The sequence below is a fragment of the Hibiscus syriacus genome, unplaced genomic scaffold (assembly GCF_006381635.1).
Source record: "Hibiscus syriacus cultivar Baekdansim isolate YM2019G1 unplaced genomic scaffold, ASM638163v2 tig00110485_pilon, whole genome shotgun sequence".
Classification (NCBI taxonomy): domain Eukaryota; kingdom Viridiplantae; phylum Streptophyta; class Magnoliopsida; order Malvales; family Malvaceae; genus Hibiscus; species Hibiscus syriacus.
This window is the reverse complement of record NW_024062760.1, coordinates 207,158-221,764: the sequence shown is the minus strand read 5'-3', so window position 1 is coordinate 221,764 and position 14,607 is coordinate 207,158. Positions and strand designations below refer to the sequence as shown.

At 33.0% G+C, this 14,607-nt stretch overlaps 2 protein-coding genes across 3 annotated transcripts; both read right to left on the bottom strand.

The window, feature by feature from the left end:
• Positions 1–257: 257 nt before the first annotated feature.
• On the bottom strand, positions 258–713 carry LOC120129306 (leucine-rich repeat extensin-like protein 5). Its single transcript, XM_039146838.1, has one exon. It carries the CDS (start codon positions 711–713, stop codon positions 258–260), a length of 456 nt encoding a protein of 151 aa, XP_039002769.1.
• An 11,727-nt stretch (positions 714–12,440) lies between these two features.
• On the bottom strand, positions 12,441–14,274 carry LOC120129338 (probable protein phosphatase 2C 10). 2 transcript variants are annotated; one of them, XM_039146855.1, is made up of 6 exons: positions 14,140–14,274; positions 13,937–14,025; positions 13,481–13,705; positions 13,040–13,316; positions 12,745–12,899; positions 12,441–12,664 (listed from the first exon to the last, which is right to left on the bottom strand). In XM_039146855.1, exons 2-6 carry the CDS (start codon positions 13,973–13,975, stop codon positions 12,524–12,526), a joined length of 837 nt encoding a protein of 278 aa, XP_039002786.1. In that variant the 5' UTR covers positions 13,976–14,025; positions 14,140–14,274; the 3' UTR covers positions 12,441–12,523. The 2 variants fall into 2 exon arrangements, with proteins under 2 accessions (XP_039002786.1, XP_039002787.1); XM_039146856.1 differs by having other exon boundaries at positions 13,937–14,028; positions 14,144–14,268.
• Positions 14,275–14,607: the final 333 nt, after the last annotated feature.

The following is a 14,607-nucleotide window of genomic DNA, read 5'->3' as shown; positions in this document are numbered from 1 at the left end:
CCGAACAAGTTTGAACTTGAGGATTCCAAGTACAGATTCTCGACCTTCCGTTAATGGGGATAATGCTATGGTCCAGTGGCATGCGAACACTATGTTTTAGCAGTCGAGCGGAACGGATGAGCAGGTCTAATCCTCTCCTTTTTATCTTTTTCTCTATTTTTTAATGAAAGATTCTATTTTGGAATGTTCAAGGGCTCGGGACCTCGATTTCAATAACTCTCGATTTTTCATACATACTTGAGAATTTAATTGGATGTTCAATAAACTATGGTGAGCCCCCACAATCCATAGCCAATTAAAAGTAAGGAAACCACCACAAAATTCCGCCCAGCACCAGAGAAAAAGAACCACCTATCATTTGGATCCTCCGTATACAACGGGCCAGGCACATCGGTCACATAGAAGAATCTCGGCGGCGACGGAGGCGGAGGCGGAAGTGAGTTATAGTAGGTGAACATCGGAGGAGAAGGTGGCGGAAGTGAACTGTAGTAGGTGAACCTTGGAGGTGGTGGCGGTGGTAGAGGAGGCGGCGGAAGCGATTGTTGGCTGCATGGATTCACACAGGGACAAGCTCCACACTTGATTTCAGTCGTCGGTGCTTGGGGCACAACGGCCGGTGTCGTTTCTTCCAAAATTTTGGCGGAAGCATTGATCGGAACATCAAAGAGAGTTGAGAGAAGTGGAAAGATTATAACAATTGACCGAGGATTCATATTATGCAGCTGAGAGAAAAGATAGAAGTAAGTGCGAAAATTAAATGATATGTATAAAGAAAATGAGCTTTATTTAGTTTTTTTTGAATTTAACATATATTATTATGTGTCACATGACGCGTTGTTATGCAAATGTTTATAATAAAAAATTAAATAAATAATTATCAGAAAAAAAAAATCAAATTTCTTAATAAACACCTAGCTAATGTACTCTTAATACAAATATATAGATCTGTTACGCTTTAGAGGTCAAACAAAATCAAAAATTTCAATTATAAATAATCTCTTTCTCTCCTCTTCATAAAAAAATAGAATAAAAGGCGCAATATATATCTTAAAGAAGAAAAAGAAGAACAAAATAGCATGACTCTTACGTCTATCATGGATACAAATACAAGAGTAGCTCGAATTGCGGTTAGGACGGTCGTAATTCTTGAAAATTTTAGATTTTTATATAGTTCAAGTATTTTCGATTAATGATAAATCTTTGTACCTCTGAAATTGTGCAATTTCACCTCTTACAATTTTAATATAACTTTTTTAAAAATTATATTTTTAATATAAAATCATGTTTCAGTTTCTACGTATACGATATATGTATATATAAACATATTTAAATACTAACTAGGTATGAGAGAACAAAAATGTAGAAAAGAAGATCCATACCCCAAAGTTTCCTTGATGGTTTCTTTCTTTGCAACGCTGCTATTCTCTCTTTATTGCTGCATTTGATTTCTTCTTGCTCGCTCTATGGTGTCTTCAAACCTACTTGCATGGCCTTCAATGCATGGTTATCTAATTGTAGATTATTTATTTATTTTGAGAAATGCTGAGAAAAGTGGGTGAAACCCAAAGTTAAAAGATTATGGGGTATGAAAGCGAATGGCATGTGGATGTTTTAAATGTCAAATGACCCTACGTCCGACCCGTTTCGATCAGTTGAATTTATTGAGTGACTTTAATAGTATGAAAGAATATTATTTTCTTTAAAATATTAAAGTTGGGCATCTGTATCTACAGTGTAAATGTACATTTTCAGTTTGTTAAGAAAAATTTCTACGCCCCAGACTATTCAAAAAATAATTTCAATCGATTTAAATTTAAATCATAGTAGACTTGAACCATCTCTTTGGTATTGATCAATAACTTAAATATTTTATTAATTCTTTTTTTTTTGTTAATTTAGGTGCTTGTAAGTTGTAGTATCTATTCTAAATACTCTCAATCATTTAACAATAAACGTTTAAATATCATGTAGTCTTTAGTACTCGAACCTGAACCTCAAGGAATAACAACAATTTCTTTAATCACTAAGATAATTTGATTCGTATAAATATTTTTACTATTTTATTGATCCTAACTTCGTTTCTGATCGTTCTAGTTCTGTGGATAGTTGAAAATGTTTAATATAGTGACGGAGACTCCTTAGAAGGTCGGTGTTGTTGCTTTAATGGAGAAGGGCTGATTTGGGTGATGATTTAGAGCTAAAGGACTTTGTAGTGAACCCTACTTGCTTTAAATTATGAGTATGGGCCAACTCAGCGTGATAGACACTACGGCTTGGAAGTTGGGCCCCTGTGTGTTTAAATTATTTTAATTTGAATCAATCTATTATTATTATTTAATTTTACTCGTTTATTAATTTGGATCTAATATTACCGGCAAAATTGCCCAAATATTGCGTTTGGGAATCTTTAATTCCCAAGATAGTGTCACCAGCTTATTATTTCCCACAATAGGGTGATTGCTATAGGAAACATGCAAAGCTCGGCGTCTTCAACTTGGATATCTCGGCGTCTTCAGCAGATGTGCATTTGGAGCTCTCGGCGTCTTTGTGTCTTCAACGTGGGGACCAACTTTGTTATGTTTGGTAGTAGGAAGTTTACAGCAAAATAAGGAATTCATGGGAAGAATAATGCACGTGGGGACGGGAATGAGATGTAAAACAAACCAAACTTTAATAAAGTGAATCAATAATTGATTATAAGGGCATAAAATAATACTTATCTGATTTAAAACAAATCAAAAGCAAAAAAATATGATTGAAAACAAAGCAAAAGTAAAATAAAGGGTGTTGAATTGCATGCATAAATTACGTTTACAAAAGGAAATTAATAATGCATGAGTACGGATCAAAAGCAATTATCAATCAATGGAGACATTGTGAAGCAACAATGCATCGAATATGATATATAAAATGGAGGATAACTGAGTTCAGGGAGAAGTTAGAAAAGAAGAGAAGAGAAGCTTGCATGTTCGAGAGTTATTTTGGGAAAAAAGGAGAAAAAAGTTCAAATAAAGGAAGAAATAAATCGAATATTTGGTAAGTTTTATGTAATTTTTATAATTGTTACATGATTATAATTTTAAATAGAAATTAATTAGATTGATTTTTTTTATTTTAAAGAATGAACTATATTTTAGATTTTGTTATTGAGTAATATAAAATATGAGACTAGTTATTATGATGTAATAGATTTAACAGATTTTAAAGAATATTTATGTGTAGAGAAAATGAGCAACAAATTTTTCACGATTGTCCATTACAATGGACATATGATGGAAAATGAGGTCGGAGTTATTTTTCAGTCTGAAGCACCTATAAATATGATGTTTAAAAGAGACATCACATTTGTGAAGATGAAGGAGAGGATAGAAAGAAAAATCCGTGCTAAAGTTGATGGTTTGAAGTACATATTTATTGTATGTCCCAATCCAGTCAGGTATGCTGTAGTACCACTTGAAAACGATGATGATATTATAAGTATGGTTGAATTACATGACTCAACAAATATTCCAATTATTGAGTTATTTGTTGAGATATGTAATATATCTAATGTGTCTGGGTCATCAAGAAATGCGGTTGGAACTTAATCTCAAATGGGTTTTGAGAGTCATTTCAGCAGTTATGTGGCGATGTTGGAAAGTGAAAATGAAGTAGGTGGAACATCTGAAGCCGCAGAGTATGACGCTGAAAACCGCTGGGAAGAAATACTTGAAGATTCCAGTGAAGATGAGGAAAATGAGGAACCTCCTTTGGCTGAGGATGACGCCATGTTCGATGGTGATGAAGTTGATATCAATATTGCTGAATATTCGTCGTATCAACCTACCCCTCACATGCAGGAGATTGATTATGATGCAATGAGGGCACCTGAATTCCCGGAGATGCCACATTTAACTTCAGGCTACATGAGTGAATCGTCCGATAACTCTGGTGAATTATCAGTTGGGAACCAATACAGAGGAAAAAAAGAAGCTACAATAGCGATTAAAGAGTATTGCATAAGAGGCCATGTAGATTTCAAGGTTGTAGAGTCCAACCAGAAAACTTTGTACGCGAAGTGTGTTAAATATGGGCCTGAGTGTAAGTGGCTAATCAGAGTGTTGAAAATACAGAGGCAAGATGCTTAGGTCATCACAAGGTACAATGGTCCACACACATGTTTGCAAAACTCTATCGAACAAGACCACCGACTACTGGATTCCGATGTAATTTGTCAATATGTAAAGGTTTTGGTTGAACAAAATCCAAGGATTTCTTGTTCGGTGTTGGATGCATCTATTCGAGACCAGTTCGGATACAATGTAAAATACAAACCCGTTTGGCATGCGAAGGAGAATGCAAGGAGGTTAATATATGGTGATTGGGATACATCATACAATGAGTTACCTGATTTGTTACGAGCTATGAAACAATTCATTCCTGGAACTATCGTGAAATCTCAGACCATGCATGCATACAACCGAGAAGGTCAACTTGTTCAAGGGAAGAAAATATTCCATAGACTCTTTTGGGCATTCAAGTTATGCATAGAAGGTTTTCCATTTTGCAAACGTATGGTCCAAGTAGATGGTACGTGGTTATACGGTCAATACAAACATATATTATTGATAGCAGTTGCGCAGGATGGTCAACGAAATATATTCCCAATTTCATTCGCCATCGTTGAAGGAGAGATAACAGAGGTTTGGGACTTTTTTCTGACTAATCTACGTAAGTATGTCGTCCGAGAAGAAGGAGTTTCCTTGATATCCGATCGAGGATCAGGCATTTTGGCAGCAATTGAACGATCGGGAAGTCGTTGGACACCTCCGCACGTATATCCCGCATATTGTATCCGTCATATTGGTAAAAATTGTATTGAGAAGTTTCATAACAGCCGAATTCGTAGGGAGATAGTCAATATGGGTAAGTTTTATTTTAAGCATTTGTACCAATTTATGTGTTTGTTTATAAGTTTACTTTAACACAATATCTATTTTGAAACAGGATATGAACTACGATAACCAAATTTTGACAAGAGATTAGAGGATTTGAAGGCCATTGATGAGCTCATTTGGAATTGGGTATCGAAAATCTAGCGGGAGAAGTGGTCACAAGCATACGATGGTGGTTGGAGATACAGACACATGACTACAAACCTTGTTGAGGCCATTAATTCAGTACTAAAAGGTACACGCCATCTCCCAATAGCGAGTGTGGTGAAAGAGACATACTTTAGGTTGGCTAAAGTTTGGTCTGATAAAGGCAAAGAGATCGAGTGTCTGATAAATCGCGGTAAAATCTGGGCTCCGACGGTGGTAGAAGCAATGGAAGAAAATGAGCGTACGGCAACCTCAATGTATGTTCATGACTTTGATCGAATTGGACATACTTTTGTTGTCATCGCATGCATACGTCGTAACGAAGTAGCAGATAGAGAATCATTTACTGTTAATTTACGACAAAGATGGTGTGATTGTGGTCGCTTTCAGGCGTGGAGATATCTGTGTGCTCATGCAGTCGCTTCATGTATGCATACTGGAATCAATTCATACACTTATGTTGATGAGTGTTTTCACATACAGAGGATATTAAATATATACAACCATGAGTTCAGACCGATCCCAAATGAATCTTATTGGGATAATCGAGATAATGATGAATGGTTGCCAAATCCACTACTTCGTAGAAGTCTGAAGGGTCGACCAGAATCTACTCGTATTCATACCAGCATGGATATCCATATTAGAGAGAAAGGACAACCAAAGAGATGTGGATTATGTAGAGCTGAAGGTCATTCAAAAAGAAATTGTCCAAACCTTCCACAGTACAGACCTCAGCATTAATCTTATTATTTTATAAATTTGTATATTATATTTGATTCAATTACTCGAGTATATATTTAATAATAATTATTTAAATTTAATCATTTAAATTTAATGATTTAATAATAATTATTTAACTTTAATGATTTCATAATAATTATTTAACTTTAATGATTTAAATTAAATACTTTAATAATAATTATTTAACTTTAATGATTTAAATTAAATACTTTAATAATAATTACTTAACTTTAATGATTTAACTTTAATGATTTAATAATAATTACTTCACTTTAATAATTTAACTTTAATGATTTATTAATAATTATTTAACTTTAATGATTTAATAATAATTAATTCACTTTAATAATTAAACTTTAATGATTTATTAATAATTATTTAACTTTAATGATTAAAGTTTAATAATTTAATAATAGTAATGATATTCGATTCAATTACTTAAATTTGATACGAATAATTTAAATAAGGATTACAACTCTTGACGGTGTCGGGGTGTTGTTGAGTAATAATGTCGAGGCGCACGTCGGTTTCGTTGTGGTCGTTGCACTTGTTCAGGAGTTTGTTGATCATAACCAACATGTTCATTCATAGAGGGCATAGGTTCCGGTGTTGTAAATATATGCCCACCAACACTATGATCACCAACCACTTGACTAAATGATATTGTGTGATCAAAAGATTCTTGTGGGATATTATCCATTGCCTCTTGTTCTGCTACACGGTGAGAAGAACTCCCACTCTAATGCCTTCTTGGTTTCTAGGGTTTACCAAATTTTTTTGTATACTCTATAAATTGTCGTCTTTCTCTGATCGTTGTCAAGAACGACTTTCCATGTTCCCAAAAATAATCAAGGTAATCCAAACTCTTGAAGTCAAAGTCATCCGCTTGTATGGGAGTGAGCGTTGGCAAGTATGAACCCCTGTTGTTCCAATGATTGATATCACCGACCAATCCTCATCGACCCTACCTCGCCCATCTAATCAATGGAGAGCATCATGATTCTCTGGAATGACTGGAATAGGTTGGTGGAAGCCGAATTGTCTCAATACTCTATCGGCAAATTGGAACTCCACAAACATGAAATGGATCAATGGTGTAACAGCACACCAATATTGACAACCCTCCCAGACATGTTGCGGTACGCACGATATAATTTCTTGATCATTGTACGGCCTCCAAATAAACTATAAAATAAAATTATATAGTTATTATTTAATTAAATAATTATAAAAATCAAAAAAATAAATAAATAAAAATATTATAATATAAACATAATAAAAAATAAATTCACTTATTAATTTTATATATACCTCAACTTTGCATTTGATGTCAATCTTAAACCTAAACTCTTTCACGTTGTTGTGCACCAACCCCATTCTTTCTATTTTATGCCTCCATCTGTATACCAATCAAAATAAAATTTTGTAATTATTTTTCATTTACAAAATATTCTTTATTTAATTTAAGATAAAATATTTTAAATCAATAAAATTACCTTCCGGCAAGAGGAAAGTCAACTGCAGTTCGGCTAATCGGTGTTAACCATGGAATTCTGTACCACGCCCACGATTGTAATAACATCGTGCATCCACCGATTTCAATCGTATATGCATCATTAACGAGTAATGACGCCTTGCACATCTCGCGATACAAGAATGCCAATATTGCTGATCCCCAGCTATACTGACGGGTCATAAAGAAGTTCTCCAAAAATGGAAGATATTGTATATGGACAAGATTACTGGATTTATCTGGCATCAAGATTCCGCCGATCAAACGTAATATATATGCTCGAGTTGCATATATAATGTCTTGCTCACTACATTGTGGATCGAGCTTAAACTCATTTGTCAACCAGGATAATCTCAGCCGTGACCCTTTTGCTATATCTTTGTCTGGTACCTTCCCAAGGTAACGCTCACATATTGCAAACACGTCAAGATCGGTATTTCCCACCACTGCCATTCCATTTGTAGGAACCCCTAGTTGTAAAGCCACATCCTCCAAAGTGATCGTACATTCACCACATGGAAGATGAAAAGTATGAGTTTCTGGTCTCCACCTTTCAATTAATGCACTTATCAAACCGGGGATCAACCGAAATTCTCTTACAAAAGCAACATCATAAAAACCCACTATTTTCAAATTATCAACAATACGTTGATCTGGCATCTCACAGTTGATAAGTCGAGGACGAAGGACTCGTTGTTCGTCATCCTGCAGTTTGTTAATCAATGTAATTAGAATTAATACATCGTTCTCAAATAAAAAAATAAGTCGATCATATTACCAGTTCTCCCAAATGACTCGAAATGTGTCGACCATCTAGCCTCAAAAGAACATTTTCTTTTGTCATATTTCAACAAATCTAGACAAAAAAAAGTAAATATTACACTCAATTATTACATTGTTTTATTCAAATAATCAATTGCATGTTATCTACTTTAATAAAAAAAATAAACATCAAATATAAAACGATCCCTAATTACTATTTAGTTCTCAACATTTTCAAACTTTGTAATTTAATCCTTAAATTTATAAATTCTTGCAAATTTGTTAAAATATTCTTTAAAATCTGTTAATTCTATTACATCATAATAACTAGTCTCATATTTTATATTACTCAATAACAAAATCTAAAATATAGTTCATTCTTTAAAATAAAAAAAATCAATCTAATTAATTTCTATTTAAAATTATAATCATGTAACAATTATAAAAATTACATAAAACTTACCAAATATTCGATTTATTTCTTCCTTTATTTGAACTTTTTTCTCCTTTTTTCCCAAAATAACTCTCGAACATGCAAGCTTCTCTTCTCTTCTTTTCTAACTTCTCCCTGAACTCAATTATCCTCCATTTATATATCATATTCGATGCATTGTTGCTTCACAATGTCTCCATTCATTGATAATTTCTTTTGATCCGTACTCATGCATTATTAATTTCCTTTTGTAAACGTAATTTATGCATGCAATTCAACACCCTTTATTTTACTTTTGCTTTGTTTTCAATCATATTTTTTTTGCTTTTGATTTGTTTTAAATCAGATAAGTATTATTTTATGCCCTTATAATCAATTATTGATTCACTTTATCAAAGTTTGGTTTGTTTTACATCTCATTCCCGTCCCCACGTGCATTATTCTTCCCATGATTTCCTTATTTTCCTGCAAATATCATGCTACCAAACATAACAAAGCTGGTCCCCACGTGCATTATTCTTCCCATGAATTCCTTATTTTGCTACAAACTTCCTGCTACCAAACATAACAAAGCTGGTCCCCACGTTGAAGACACAAAGACGCCGAGAGCTCCAAATGCACATCTGCTGAAGACGCCGAGATATCCAAGTTGAAGATGCCGAGAGCTCCATCAAAGCTGAAGATGACGTGCTTTGCATGTTTCCTATAGCAATCACCCTATTGTGGGAAATAATAAGCTGATGACACTATCTTGGGAATTAAAGATTCCCATACGCAATATTTGAGCAGTTTTGCCAATATTACCTAGACTCGATTTAAAAAGTAAATAAATTAGTTTACATTAACAATATTTTTGAAAATATCAATCAAATTGATATCACTATCAAAGTGAAAAAAGTTCTGAAGCTATTGAACCACAAACATGAGATCAAATTATTGAAAGGCCACCAACAAGCATAAATTAAAGTTGAGCGTAAGGTTGTTATCTTCTTGGTTTTAATTGAATTAATCGACCGGATCGAATTAGTTCGATTAATGCATTTGGGGAATAGTTATTTTTTTCAATATTCGATTAATGGTTAATTCGGTTTAAAATCGGCTAACTAATCAAAGTAACCAAAAATATTAAATATATTATATATATTAAATACATATTTTAAGCTCAAACCAATTAAAAACTTAAATCAGATCATATGAAGCAAGACACAACTGGATCGAATTAGTTCGATTAATTCATTCGGGGAATAGTTATTTTTTTCAATATTCGATTAATAGTTAATTCGGTTTAAAATCGGGTAACTAATCAAAGTAACCAAAAATATTAAATATTATATATATTAAATACATATTTTAAGCTCAAACCAATTAAAAACTTAAATCAGATCATATGAAGCAAGACACAACCGGATCGAATTAGTTTGATTAATTCATTCGGGGAATAGTTATTTTTTTCAATATTCGATTAATGGTTAATTCGGTTTAAAATCGGGTAACTAATCAAAGTAACCAAAAATATTAAATATATTATATATATATTAAATACATATTTTAAGCTCAAACCAATTAAAAACTTAAATCAGATCATATGAAGCAAAATGTGTCTTTAAGGACCATATTCCAGACAATTTAAAGCTCCAAGGATATTTTGATAATTTATCATATAACTAGCATGACAATAATGCAAAATCAATAATATAAAACAAGCATTAAAAACTCATCCCAGCGTTATAACAATGAATAGTACACGAGTTAGAGCTATTTTAAGTTTTTTTTTAAGTGATTATAAAATAATATTTTATTTAATTATTTTCACCTTAGAAAATAAAAAATATATTTTCAAATATTTTAACCAAAACCTATTCAAAAACATGTATATACCATCAGTGTAACAAATAATTATATAATTTTTGTAACAATATAATTATATAATCTTTAATATTTGAGAATATATATATATATATATATATATATACTATTATATCCTGTTTGGCGTAACTTTTCAAAAAGTACTTTTAGATAATAAAAAAAACTCGTTTTAACCATAAAATCAATACTAAATAGGTAAAAAAATTGCAATAGAAATTATGGTTTCAAACCAACCACAAGCATATGTTTTGCCTTTTAAGTTTCAATTTTACATTTGGAAACAAATTATAATTTTACCCTTAGTAATGCATGGGCTCCATTCAATTATGTATTTACATTTTATTTTAATAATTTAATACTACCGTCCTTAAAAATAATTTATTACTTAATAATTTATTTTAATTACTATTTTTTAATATTCTTTTTGTCAAAACAAGTATTTAAATTATTATTTCATAATAATTTTATGTCCACATGTTAAAAAGTATTGATACCATATTTTTCATAACATATTTTTTATAATAAAATATTTTATATATAAAAATATTATTAATGAGTTATCTTAAAATATGTTTTATATTTTTATTATAGTTTAATTTATATATCATGATATTAATAAGTTTAAAAATAATTTAAAAGATGTATTTTTACTTTACAATATAATATCTATAAAAGACATTTTATTTTTTGAAACTCACTTTTTTTACAGCAATTCTAAACAGTTACATTTTAAAATGCAATTTTATACAACAAAATTCATTCGTGCGACACTTTCAAAATTCACCCTTCAAAATTTTACTCGAACCAACCCTTAGTGTTTCAAATAATTATATAATCTTCAATATTGAGTATTATAAATTTATAAACTTCTAATTTTTATTGGAATAATGTTATTTGTTTATTAAATATGATGAGAAGTAGACTTATTCGATCACAATTGAAATTAAAATAAAATAAAATCAACGGAGGAGAAAGAGGTTGCGAGAAATGGTACACCACCGAGCATACGACGGACGAAGGTCGGGCCAATCGGAGGAAGCCAAAGTGAAAGCACTCGCTCTTGTTCCTCTCCTTCAAGCTTCTCGATGGCGTCTTCCAATACTTTCTCGAGCTCGGCTTTTTCTTCTATACTAAATACCGGCACGTCGCTGCCGTTGCTCGCTCGGCACAGCAATGGCAGCCATGATGTTATCATCTTCATCTTCGTTTGCCTCGTCTTCTCTTTCTTGTTGTTGTTACCGCCTTGTTCACTATTTTCTTCGCTTGCATGAATAAAAATGCTGCAGCCTTTTTTTTTCATTAATTAAGCAAGTACATTATTGTTTTTTCAAATATATATCTGTATTTCATGAATTATAAGTGGTTTAATTATAAATTCCATCCCTTTAATTTTCAAAATTTAATAGGTTAATCTATCGATTTTAATTAGTGTAAATACATAAACTTGAATTGCCGAATGTTTATTATTTGTTTCATATAAATTATGCTGATTTTTTCATTAAATTTAATACATTGGATTTTTTTGCTAATCCGCCTTTAAATAGTTAATGGCGTTAAAACAACACAGTTAAAAAAAATTACACAAAAACGACGTCATTTTGTATCTGTATAAAAGCCCATTTATAATGTCGTTAGTGAGAAAACAACTGAGTGACAAAAAACTTAATGTAATAAGTTTAATGAGAAAATTAAAAATATTTAAAGTACAACGAGTGAAATATGATAAAGAATAAAGTTCAAATAACCAAATTTGTAATTCATCCAAAATAAAATGATCAAAATATAATATCACATGACATGTTACTAAAAATATTATATTATACTATCGATTGACAAGCAACATGCCTTGCCTTGACATCAACAAGTTTACGATATTTAAACAAATTATTTATATATCATATATTTATCATTACTTACTCACCAAAAAGAATAAAAATACATATTTTTTCTTAAAAACGATCCTTCCAATAATAATAATAATAAATCATCTACAAATTGAAGAAATCAAGCAATATCAAGCCAAACGAGAACATTAATTTTACAAAGGTGTTTGTCCATTTTGTCCATTGATGATTCCTATCTTACTCAACTGTGGATCTGTTTCCGGTTGAATTCGATTTCCGATCACCCCTTGAACCGGACGACAATACATGAGATATCATCCTTGCTGTCTCTGTTCAACGCCTCCGTCGCTAACTGTTTCGCTGCTCGCTGCGGATCCTTGGTTTTTTTGGCTATGTCGACTGCTTCCTGGTTCGACATGACCTGTTTTTGATCGAGTAGAGCATGAAAAACAGATAAGAATAAGTATCAGAAAGTTGTTGGCATTGAGAGAGATGGATCACCTTCCATAGTCCATCACTTGCAAGGATGAGAAGGTCGGTATTTGTGTCGATGTCGGCATTTCGTACGTCCGGATCCGATCGGAGGTGTGATTTAAGGTTCTTGTCTCCGAAAGCACGGGAAACAGCGAGCTGGCCGTTCACTCTTGCAACATCTCCTGGGATGAGTTATCATGAATGAATATAATCAACGACAGCACCAATAACTCATGCATACACATGGAATGCCATACAATGTGTAAGTCTCCCCGGAATAAACTTATTTACTTTGGTTCAGAAAGGGTAGTTGTCGAATAACCTGGCAAGTTCGAGACGAATCCACCTCGGTTCTCAATGCTTCCCCGTTCCATGTTGGGTTCGTGATCGATACTCATCTGAATTGCCTGCCCTTTCTTCGAGAGAACGGCACGCGAATCTCCAACATTGGCTACCCATAGTTTCCGCCCATCAATCAAAATTGCAGTGACAGCAGTCGATCCCCCTCGTCCCAAGTCCGAACTGTGCGAAAGAATCGCTTCGTCTGTCTTCTCGTAAGCTTTCAAGATCGACCTGCTGGGATCAGTCCAAAACTCCTCCTGCAATTCATATAACAAAAGTTAAGGAACATATTCGAACAACCAATACATGTAGTCAGACAGTTTCGGGCCGGAACCCGAAATTGATGAGAATGATTCTTCGTGCCTGCGGTAACCAAATGCTCCTAAGCGCTTACGGATTATTCATACGATCAAGAACTCACATCCTTTAAGATATTGGGAAGCAAATGCTTTTGCAGATATGCAGGCACACTATCTCCCAAATGGCCGTCATATATAGCAAAAAGTCCGAGTTCATGCCCCTGATGTTGATCGAACTTTGCGACATGATAATCCTCCATCGGATGATTCACTTTTCCTTTCATTAAGGCGAAGCCATACTTGACGGGTCCGTAACGGCTTCTGCCATTCCCGGAGCTACATGAAGACTGTTTCGAAAACCGAATCAGAATCGAAGCTCGAGAAAGATTATAAACATAATTGCCATAAAGATCATATAAGTTACCACTACACAAGATCATCACTAACAAAATTTAACTAAATCACCAACCAAAAAACCCAGACATACATGAACATAGTATGTAACAACTAGGAGTCGATCAACAACTACGAGATCGAAATAAATTTTACATAATCTAAGAGTATAGAGATATGCTGACCTGAGAATACAAAGAGTTGAAGCAACATAATTTATCCATATAATTCAATCCCCCAATTTGCCAACACTCAACATCTAAAACGAAACATTGTCCTGCATAATCAAATCGATCAAAAACAACGTTGAAAACCCAGAAAACTTCTGCAAACCGATATATATACATACAGAAACAAAAATCATGAAAAGGGCATATAAGAATTCACCTTACCGATCCACCAAAAACACCCAATTCCCCAGAAATTTAACAAAACAAACCCAGAGTCGACCGAGACTTGAATTGCGCAGTTATTGTTTAAAAAGTGTCTATTGTACAGTAGCTGTTACACAATATGAAACCTCAAAGGAAGAAGAGTTTTTTGAAGGGCAAAACGAGGAAGAAAGAAGGGAAGAGGGCTGCCCTTATTGACTTTTAGCTTTGGATTTTTCTTTGTTGATTACTGATGGTACGTAAGCGAAGTGGTTGAGGTTATTTTGTCTTAGGTTCCCATGGTAGACAAGTGGGAAAAGGGCTCAAGTCCCCACACGGGGTGTGCATTTTATGACTTAAATTTTTGAGTAAACTACACATTTAATACCTAAACCAACAATTATGATATATTTTAGTATCTAATTTTTTAATTTTTTTAAAATTATACGTAATGTTTAGTTTTTGTTTCATTTTAGTACCCTCCG